General features: G+C 52.4%; 1 protein-coding gene across 1 annotated transcript in view; it reads right to left on the reverse strand.

The window, feature by feature from the left end:
• The window catches only part of LOC311164658 (protein-glutamine gamma-glutamyltransferase K-like), a gene marked incomplete at both ends in the record, with an annotated part of 30,925 nt that extends 20,229 nt beyond the window's left edge, over positions 1-10,696 (reverse strand). The window contains one exon of the mRNA XM_084224188.1: positions 10,677-10,696. Within this exon, the coding sequence (XP_084080314.1) occupies positions 10,677-10,696 (20 nt within the window). The remainder of the gene's footprint in view (positions 1-10,676) is intronic.
• Positions 10,697-11,106: the final 410 nt, after the last annotated feature.

Here is an 11,106-nt window from a genome sequence, read left to right on the forward strand (position 1 = left end):
ATTAACATTCAGAACACTTTAACAAGCCAAACCCTTGGGAATAATTTGATTTCAGTTTTCAAACACTTTGTGGTTAATTTGATGTTTTTCAAAAGTGTATTCAAACAGAATATATTCTATTTTAAAAGACAGTGAGAAAAGATTTCTTAGATCCTTTTTAAACTTTTTTTACTCCTAGTAAATTGATATGTGCAATCTGCAACTGACACTGAATCCAAGTACCTCCTCATGCTATTGGAATAGATATGAAAATCAAGACCCTTCATGGCTGACAATCAATCAGACTCTGTCCCTACCCCCACCCCACCATTTCCCCCATCCAAGCCCTGGCACTCAGAGCAGCCTTGTGCAAATCTGAGCTCCCTCCAGCCCAGGCTGCACCTGCAGCTTTCAGCTCCTTGCCTCCAACTCCCACCTGCTTTCCTTGCAGAAGGAGCTGCCTGAGACACAGAGGGATGTTCATTCCTTGTCAGCCAACAAAGCCAAGGGAAGGCACAGCTCCATCATGTGCAAAAGTCATTCTTCTCCCTGGCTCTTCCCTGACCCTGATCCCTACAGCCTGTGCTGTTTCCTTCATCCCTCCTTTGCCAGGGACTTTCTGGGACAAGGGAACTCTCATCTGAGTGTGAAGGGAGGTCCAAGTTCAGCCACTGGAGTGGGAACCACAATTCATCAGGTTTGTATCCTTTGAGGGATCCTTTTGGAACTAGTGTGATTCAGAGGCACAGAAAGGTTTCAATTCATGGCCAATGTAAAAAATGTGAACATGAGAAAATTTAAGAAGCATCCAAACCCTTCCCTCAGCTCCTTGTGACATCCTGGCAACATCTGACATTTCCACCATATACATAAGATTGGCATTCAGGAAGACTTTTAGGTGAAGACATAAGAAGAGGTGATAGAAAAGATAAAACTACAACTAAGATTCTGACTAAGGAGTTACTTCAACTTCTGCAAGATTGGGCATCTCCCTGAAGCTCAAAGTATGAAGCTAGTCAAGGGAGACAAATTGGAACGACCAGAGAACAGCTGCAGAAGGAAATCTGGGAAGAATAGGAAGGACAGAGACCCAGTTTCTCTAAATGAAGAGATGTTCTTAAAAATGTTAATTTAAACAGGAGAACTGGAAACACCTGAAGGAAGAGGGCCATGAACTATTAGACTGAATGTTAGTGACACAAGTAGAGGGGAAGATCAGTATTTCTTCTCCTGCCATCAGTAGAAGAATCCAGTAAATCCTCAAAATTCCTGTACCTGGTGAGAAAACATTGCCCTTTCTCAAAAGTACTCATGATACCCAGATAATAAAAATATGCTCATATAGTATGAAATATACTTGGATTAGCACCTGTGCCCCTTTCCAGGCAGACATGAGTTGTGTGCCCAGGAACAGGCAGTGCCACTTGTGCCCTGAGGTGCCCAGTTGGGATTGGATCTCTCAGAGAGCACCTGAGGGAGAGCAGAGCACCTTGCAAGCTGCAGGTCCCTGACAGCCCCACAGGGCTCCTGTCCCATCAACATCTGCTCTGCTCCAGTCTCAAACAGGGCCCAGCATGGTGCCGGGATCATCAGAGAGCTGAGGTGTGTGCTGGAATTCAATGCCCTCCCCATCCTGCAGCAGCCCTGCATTTCCCTGCTCCAGCCTTGATCTCCAGCACAACCATGGAGGCTCTTTGGGCTCTGGAATGTTCCTGCAGCCACCAAGGGCAGCTGAGCTCTGCCTTTGGCACAGTCAGGCCTGGCCAGTGCAGGCCATGCTCAGCAATTGCCTGTCTGTGCCTGGCCTTGCTGTCAGCCCTGGCAGTGGCTTCGTGGCCCCTTTGTGGCCCTGTGCTGGCCCAGCCATGGTGGCACAGCCCCTGTGCAGGCCCAGCCCAGGCCAGGAGCATTGAGGCTGGGAAGGCCCCTGTGCCATGGTGCCCACAGCAGCCTTGGGGCTCTGTGCCCCATGGCCTCCTTGCTGGGCAGCCTCTGCCAGCTCCTGCAGAGCCTGTGGCACCTGTGGGCCTGCACTGACAGCCCTGCCCGGGGCTCTGGGAGACTCTGGGCCAGCAGAGAGGCCAGCCAGGGCTGGCCATGGCCAGGAACAGGCCCTGAACCCGCAGGAGGATGGAGCTGGGCCACAGCCAAACTCAGCCCAGGGAAAAGCTGGCCTCAGCAGCCAGGGCTGCCCAGGGCTGGGGACAGAGGAGAAAAATGTCCTGGGCCACCTCCCTGCTCTGTGCCTGCCCCCAAGGTCTCAGAGCAGCCTCCTCTCGGGGGCACTTGCCTGTTTTCAATGCCTGGCACAGGCCCTGGCCCTGCCCCACCAGGCCTGGCCTGACTCCTGTCCCTGCATGCTCAGCCAGGCTGAGATGGACACTGATGGTTTCTGGGCCAGGCTCTCTGAGCACAGCCCAGCTCCCTGCAAGCTCTCCCAGCTGCCCTGAGCTCTGGGCAGCACCAAGGGCCTCTGGCCAGCCCAGCCCAGCTGGCTCTGGCCCCACAGCTCTGCTCAGGCCAGGCTGCTCTGGGCACTGGCCCCACGGCCTCAGCCCCTGGCAAGGCCACAGCAGCAGCTGCAGCTGCCACAGGACTCAGCCCCAGCCATGGGGGAAGGTGCTTGGCCAAGGCACAAGGAGGCTCCCTGGCTGCCCTGCTCACCTCTGCCTGAGGTGCTGAGAGCTCTGCAGCCCCTGCTTCCATCCCATCTGCCTAGGGCAGCACAAGAGATCTGGCCTTGGGGCCCTCAAGAACTTGTCCTGCTCCATGTCCAGGGCCCATCCCAAAGCTGGGGCAGCCACAAAGCTGTGCCAGTCTCTGTTCATTGCTGCTCTGGTGGGGACGGATTTTCAGCCACCTGGAGGTTGCTGATGAGTTTTTTTCCTCCAGAGGCCACTTCTTTCTTGAGCTATTCAGTTCAGGTGTTCACTCTAAAAGGCTCATAAGCATTTGTTCCAAAACACCAGAACAAGAAAAGCCCCAAAGAATAATCTACGTTTTCAAATTTTCTCTGGTTAATTAGACATATTTCAAAAGTGTATTCAAAGTGATTCTGCTATATTGAAAAGAAAATGCAGAGAAAAATATTTGGTCAGGTTTTCTTTTCCTGTTTATAGTTTGGTATCAGCAATGTCCAATTGATATTGACATCCAGCACCGTCTAATGCAGGTCTCAACAGATATGAAAATCCAGATCCTTCATGGGTGACAATCAATCAGACATTGTCCCCAACCCCTGCCCACCATTTCCCCCATCCAACCCCTGCCACTCCTCTGGATCAGGAATGGTGTGGCCATCAGCACCAGGGCAGTGATTCTTCTCCTTTGCTCACCACTAGTGGGACAACACCTCGAGTACTGTGTCCAGTTCTGGGCCCCCCAATTTAGGAAGGACATGGAGGGGCTGGAGCGTGTCCAGGGAAAGACAACAAAGCTGGGGAGGGGTCTGGAACACAAGTCCTGTGAGGAGTGTCTGAGGGTGCTGGGGTTGTTTTTCCTGGAGAAGAGGAGGCTCAGGGGAGACCTCATCACTCTCTACAACTCACTGACAGGAGGGTGCAGCCAGGTCAGGGTCGGGCACTTTTCCCAGGAAAGAGGGGCAGGACAAGAGGACGCAGCCTTCAGCTGTACCAGGGGATGTTGAGACTGGACATTAGGAAATATTCTTAACAAAAAGGGTGATTGGGCATTGAAACAGGCTGCCCAGGGAGATGGGACAGTCACTGTCCCTGGAGGCGTTTAAGGAAAGACTGGACGTGGGACTCACCCATGGTCTGGGTGACAAGGTGGTGTTGGGTCCCAGGTTGGACTTGATGCTCTCCAAGGTCTTTTCCAGCCTGGTTGATTCTCTGATGATTGTGACACTGCAGGGCCCTGGGGAAGCAAGGGGCCATTGTGACACTCGGAATGGGGCTGAATGGAAGCAAGGAGTCCACGGTGACAGTCTGCATCCTGCTGGAACCACAGAGGCCACTGTGACACTGCGAGGCCTTGTGGAACCAAGGGGCCATTGTCTACTGTGGAACCAGGGAGATACTTGGGAAAGGCTGGGGACAATGGAATCAAGGGGCAATTTCTCTATTGCAAGGACTCTGGGAACTGAAGGAACTGCTGTGACACTGTGGCGCCCCATGGAACCAAGGGTCCCTGGTGACACTGCAGGATCTTGTCTCATCAGGGCTCCATTGTGACATTGCAGCACCAAGGAATTCATTGTGGCACTCTGAGGCCTCATGGAACCAAAAGGCCACTGTGACCCTGTTGGGCCTTATGGAACCATGCAGAGCATTGTGACAGAGCAGGACCTGGTGCCATGATGGGGCCATTGTGACACTGCAGGGCCCCATGGAACCAAGGGGCCAGTGCTGCTCCTCAGGGACTCCTGGAATGAAGAAAACATGTTTGACGCTGTGGTGGCCCTTGGGACCAACAGTCTTTTATAAGACTGTGGAACCAAGGAGAGCATTGCTTCACTGCCAGACATCATGGAACCAAGGATCCATTGTGATACTGCAGGGCCTTGGGGGATCAAGGGCTATTGTGACACTGCAGGGCCCAAGGATCCAAGGGACTTTTTGCCACCAAGGGGTCTCATGGAACCAAAGGGACATTGTGGCAATGGGTGGCTTCATGGACTCATGGAGACCATTGGAAAAATCTGGGGCCTCATGGAACCATGGTGAAACCAAATTGACTAGGACTATTGATGTGCTGGAAGGTAGGAGGGCTCTGCACAGGGCCCTGGACAGGCTGGATCCAGGGACCAAATCCAACAAGGGAAGGTGGAACAAGTCCAAGTGCCTGGTCCTGCACTTTGGCCAAAACAACCCCTGCAGCACTACAGGCTGGGGACAGAGTGGGTGGACAGCAGGCAGGCAGAAAGAGACCTACAGGGACTGATGGACAGCAGGCTGGACATGAGGCAGCAGTGTGCCCAGAGGGCCAAGAAGGCCAATGGCTCCTGGCCTGGATTCGGAATTGTGTGGCCAGCAGGAGCAGGGCAGTGATTCTTGCCCTGTGCTGGGCACTGGTTGGGCAGCACCTCAAGTGCTGTGTCCAGTTTTGGGCCAGCAATTTAAGAAGGACATGGAAGGGGTGGAGCATGTCCAGAGAATGGCAACAAGGCTGGTGAGGGGTTATGAACACAAATCCTGTGAGGAGCAACAGACGGAGCTGGGGTAATTTATCCTGGAGAAGAGGACGCTCAGGAATACATGGCAGTGTCAGGGCACAGGTTGGACTTGATGATCTCCAAGGTTTTTTCCAGCCTTGCTGATTCTGTGATTCTCTGAAAGCACCTTTGGAGCAGTTGCAGGATGAGCACTGGGCCTCCTCTTAAGAAGCTGCAGCAGCCCAGGACCCTCAGCTACTCCTGCCAGGCCCAAAGCCCATCCTGTTAGTCCTGCAGAGCCTCTGCAGCTCCTCCTCCTTGCCCAGAACAGGGACCCTCAGAGCCAGACACAGCAGCCCAGATGTGCCCCCCTGGCCTGTTATGCCTCTGGCAAGGGAGCAGCACCAGGCACTGCAGGAGCCTGCAGACAATTCCTGCAGCACTTGTAGGATGATCCTGCTCCCCATGGGTTGTTCCCATGGTGCCAAGTCAGGAATTGAAATGGGGAGGGGGTCAAGAGAGGAAATTTTTCTCTTGCCCAGCCAAGGTTCGCTCAGCAGGACAGCCAGAGGCATATTGCCTGCCCCCTGGGTGGTGTTATCTTTATATACTAAAATCTATGCATAACATGTTTACAATTATTTTCCAATACTTATCACCTATGTTTGACAGTGAGCTTCTACTCTAAACCAATCTAAAAATGCCATTATTCTTCTTTACCTCCATCACCAATGAAGATGGAGGTAGAGAAGAAGAAGAAGAAAGGCTAAATATGCCCAAGTCCCTCCATCTTGTCCCCAAAACCCTTATACTAAAAATCCCGAAACCTACATTTATATCCTGTGATAACTTTATTATTACCCTATTACCCTATTACTGCTGTGGCTTTTAGATCTTCATGTAAAGATGGCAATTTGCTCCACAGGTCGTAATCGAATCCACTGGTGTTCTGGGCTCTGTGCCAGGGTCTTTGAGCCCCCTGGAAGGGGTCCCGGCAACTCTGGACTCCCAAAGTGATGTCCTGAGTTTGACAATGAAGAGTAAAGAAAGAAAAGGTAAAGGTGAAGAAATGCTGAGGGCAGTTTTGGGGTGGCTGCCAGGCAGCTCTGGCTCTGAGCAACAGCATCTGCAGTAGGACAGGAAACTCCCAGCTCATGGGAAGAAACTTTCTAGATGACTGCAGAGGCCAGGGAAAAGCTGAGTGGTTTCCCTGCTGTCTCCCATCCCTCCTTGCTGGCCCCAGGGGCTGATGGCATTTGTGCTCCCTCAGGTTCATGTCCCCACACCAATAGCATGGGGGTGCTCCCTCCTGCTCTGTGCAATGCAAACAGGGGCTCCTGAGCCAGTGCTGCCGTGTCAGTGTCTGCAAGGATGGGGCACCTGTGTGAGCTGGGGAAGAGGCCAGGGCTGCAGAGGGGGGATGTTGTTGGCAGCTCTATGAGGACACTCTGGGACGCTGCCCTGGGCTTTCCAGCGCACTGGGGATGGATCAGGCCCTGCTCTGCTGCTCCTTTCCATCTCCCCCAGGGCCCTTGCAGAGCACCAGCCATGCTGGTTGCCCCCAGCCTGCCCACGGCCACCATGGGACTGCTCACAGGGGTTTTCTGTGCTCAGCTTTGGCTTGGGCATACTCTTGAGAGAGCCTGGGCAAGGAGCCTGGAGCCCTTAGGCCCTGGCCTGAGGCCTCAGTGCTGCCCCAGTAGTGCCCAAGGCCTGTCCCTGCTGCCGCTCCGGCACTTCCACCCCAGGACTGTGCTTGGCCCCAAGAGCACTCAGGCCCTACAGCAACACCAGGGCCACCAGGGCAGTGGGGCAGGGCCATGGCAGCAGCACTGGCAACACCAAGTGCTGCTGCTGCTGGGCACAGCTGCTGTGCCAGCACTGATCTGCCTCCAGCTCTGCACACAGACATTGCTTCTGCAGCTCCAGAGAAGGCAACAAAAGGGCATCTCTGCAGAAAACTCTGCTGCGACATCCTTTAGTTCATTTAAAGTCACCAAGAGAATAGCCCCCAAATGACACAGTCTGTGGCCACAGGGAAGGCTGAGAGAAAAAAGTGAGAAATGGCAAAACAACGACATTTCCGTGTAGACATGATTTAAAAATTAAAACAAAGCAAAAGAATGTCCAAATTGAAGACAATAGAAAGTATTCAAGATAAAATTTCTTACAAGGAATTTGCAGCAATTGGCCAGCAGTTTATTGTGCCTGAAACAGTCCAGTCATCAGTCTCCACACTGCAGCCTTGAGCTCCTGGTTCCTCAGGCTGTAGATGAGGGGGTTCAGGACTGGAGGAACCACTGAGTACAGAACTGACAGGGTCAGATCCAGGGATGGAGAGAAGATGGAGGGGGGCTTCAGATAGGCAAACACTGCAGTGCTCAGGAAAAGGGTCACCACAGCCAGGTGAGGGAGGCAGGTGGAAAAGGCTTTGTGTTGTCCCTGCTCAGAGAGGATCCTCAGCACAGTCCTGAGGATCTTCACATAGGAGAAAACAATGAACACAAAACAGCTAAATGATAAACAGGCACTCACTGCAATGAGTCCAAGCTCCCTGAGGAAGGATTTGGAGCAAGAGAGCTTGAGGATCTGTGGGATTTCACAGAAGAAGTGGCCCAGGGCATTGCCATGGCACAGAGGCAGGGAAAACGTATTGGCCGTGAGCAGCATAGCCATGACAAAGGCACTGGCCCAGGCAGCTGCTGCCATGTGGGCACAAGCTCTGCTGCCCAGGAGGGTCCCATAGTGCAGGGGTTTGCAGATGGACACATAGCAGTCATAGCACATGATGGTCAGCAAATAATACTCTGTTGCTGCGCAGAAAACAAAAAAAAATACTTGGGCAGCACATCCTGTGTAGGAGATGTTTCTGGTGTCCCAGAGGGAATTGTGCATGACTTTGGGGACAGATGGAGCCTATGTCAGCGAGGGCCAGGTTGAGCAGGAAGAAGTACATGGGTGTGTGCAGGTGGTGGCCGCAGGCTACGGCGCTGATGATGAGGCCGTTGCCCAGGAGGGCAGCCAGGGAGATGGCCAGCAAGAGGCAGAAGTGCAAGAGCTGCAGGTGCCGCATGCCTGCCAATGCCAGCAGGAGGAAGTGGCTGATGGAGCGTCTGTTGGACATTCGTGGTGCCTTGGCATGGGGATCTGTAAAAAGAGAAATCATGGAACTGTTGTATTTTTAGAGGATTTTAAATACCCTTGCACAGCGTGGGGTCATTTTCCCCCCACTACCTACCAAGGGCTCTGCTGCTTGCAGCTGTCCCTGCCAGCAGCTGCTTCCCAGTGCCCAGGGCTGGGTCCTGCCAGTGCTGCCAGAGCCCAGCCCAGCCCTGGGGGTTCAGCTCTGCCCTGCAGATCGCTCCCAGATAGGGCACTGCCCAGGGGCAGCTCTGGCTCTGCAGGCTCTGATGGCAATGTCAGAGAAACCCTGACGAGGCTGGAAAAGCGACACTGATTCTGCCTCTAAGGGGCGCAGCACTGATTTCTGTCTTTGCCTGGTTTATTAATAACTGACAGAAATTATTTGTTATTTTTGTCATCCTGAAGTGGGAGATTAATACCTATGGGCAATTTCAAATCCAAGGCTGTGCTTTAAAAAAGTAGGATTTTCCCTTTTATGCAGTCCCTGACTTGTTGTGCTCCCTGTATAATCTACTTGGAAATGTTCTGCAGTTAAATGTCATGCTGGGAGAAGCCGTTAACAATGCAGAATCCTCATGACAATTGGAGGACACTTCACAGCCTTACCAGCTGTCTCCTCCCACCGAGATCTTGTCCCCCAATGCTGGCAGCAGCTGCCAGAGCTGGCTGAGAGCTGTCCCTGGCAGGCAGCAGAGTCCCTGCCCCAGCACAGTGCCCTGGGCTGCAGGACCCTGCTCTGCAGGACAGCCCTGGGCACCCCTGGCTGCTCTGCACAAAAGAGAATCAGAGAATGTACTCACCGGGTCTGTAGGCATTGGGATGTTCCAGCTTCAGGACATGGCTCCAGGAGCTGCAGCTGCATTGTCCTGCAGCCAGAGGTTCCTGTTCCAAGGGCTGGCAGTGATTGTGCCCCAGGCACTTCTCAGCTTCTTCCCAGCCCTGACTGATTGAAGCTCTCTGTGCCTCTGTGCTGTGCCCAGGGTGGCTGCAGGCAGTGCCCCAGCCCTGCTGGGCTGGGAGCAGAGCTGCTCATCAAGAGAAATGTGCTTTTGAAGCTCTTCTTGGTTACCAGGAGCTGCCTTTGTGCCAGGAGCCCAGCCCAGCTCAGCAGCATAGACACAGCACCAGGACTTTAATGAGCCTCTGGGGCTTTATGCTCAGGCCCTGAACATCAGTCCCTGAGAGGGACCGGAAGAAACCTCCGCAGAACTCCAAGCCAGAATCACACTCCAAAGTTTCTTTACTTTTAATAGGTCCCACTGAGGGAAACAACTCCGAAAGTGTCCCCAGGCACCAGACAGAGCAGAGAACTGCAGGCACTGATGACCGGTGGGGACAAAGAGAAGCCAAGACTTGGTGCCCTGGGGCACAGCAGGCTCTGTGCCACCAAGGGCTGGGAGGAGACACCTTGTCCTGAGGCACTGGGGCCTCCTGGCACAGCCCCAGCCAGGCTGGGCACTGTCAGCCCCTTGTCCTGCCCTCAGCATCCCCCCCCTCCTAGCCCACATCCCAGTGGCCTCAAGGATCTGCTGGAAGGAGTCCCTGGGGAGCCTTGCTAAGTCATGGCCCTGGGGGCTCCTGAATGCTCCCAGGGACTGCAGGTTTTTCAAAGGACTTTGGGTTTGGCTTTTGCCTTGGAGTCTCTGAGAGGTTTGTGCAATCATGGCCTCCAATTATCTGCTGTAATTAGTCCCTGGAGAGGCTTTGTCAGTAACAACTCTCAGTGGGGCTGCTTAATGATTCAAGGTACTTCAGTTATTTTAAGGTACTTGGTGTTTCCCTTTGGATACAGATTCTTTGAGAGGTTTCTGCAATCATGGCCCCAATTATCTGCTTTAATGAGTCCCTTGAGAGCTTTGTATTGACACTCAGTGGAGCTCCTTAATGCTTTGAAATACTCAAGGTTTTTAAGGTACTTTGGATTCTCCTTTCCACACTGAGTCTCTGAGGAGTTTTTGTGCCATCCTGGCCTCCAGTTCTCTCCTCCAAAGGCTCCATGAGGAGGCTGTGCTGGGGATGGACCTCAGTGGGACCCATTCATGCTTTGATACACTTTGGGTGTTTCCTGTGAGTTTGACTCCTGGAAAGGTTTGTGCAATCTCCTCTCAGGCCCCAAGGTTCCAGGGCTCAGCTCCAAATGAACCACGGGGCTCATTAGCATTAAGCAAGTCCTGACAAGCCATGGCTCTGCCTTGATTTCCCTCTCGTCTGGAGGAGTTCATTAGGAGTATTTCCTTTTACAGTTTTGGAGAAATATTTCAAAGAACTTCTAAGAAATATGTATTCCTATCTTAAAGGGTGTCTATTATTGCTATTCTTATTATACAAGAGGTGATTGCAGCATTTGGTGATTGATATTGATCCAGGGTCTCTCCTAAGGAGGTCTGGCCAGGTCAGAGAAGTTTTACCTTGAGAGCTGACCCAGTGTCGACAACCTTGCCTCATATTCCCCAGCGTCATGTGAGAAACCATTTTCACTTTCAAAAACTTTAAATGGTCTTTTAAGGCCTTATCCAAAAACAACAGATGACTGAATTAAAAAAAAGAATACAGCACCTGGAGCAAAGATGAGTCACTTTGTGCTCATCTAAAAAATGGATATTCTGTCTTTTATACCTCTAGCCCCTCCCAAAGTCTTGTCAATCGAGTCCTTCTTCACTGTCCAGTGGTGCAGATCACTCTCTTACATCCGTATTGGAGGTCAGGTGCTGCCACAGTAACAAGCCAACCCTCCCAAATGCCCCGACTACTGAGGCCATCCTGTGATACCAAGGCAAGGGGGAGGGGAAGGATAACTGTACATCTATAAATCTTCTCTTAACATATATTTAATATTCACCCCTTAATTGTGAGAGTCAACCATAGAATTA

Source organism: Fringilla coelebs (genome assembly GCF_963513975.1).
Source record: "Fringilla coelebs genome assembly, chromosome: 34".
Taxonomy (NCBI): domain Eukaryota; kingdom Metazoa; phylum Chordata; class Aves; order Passeriformes; family Fringillidae; genus Fringilla; species Fringilla coelebs.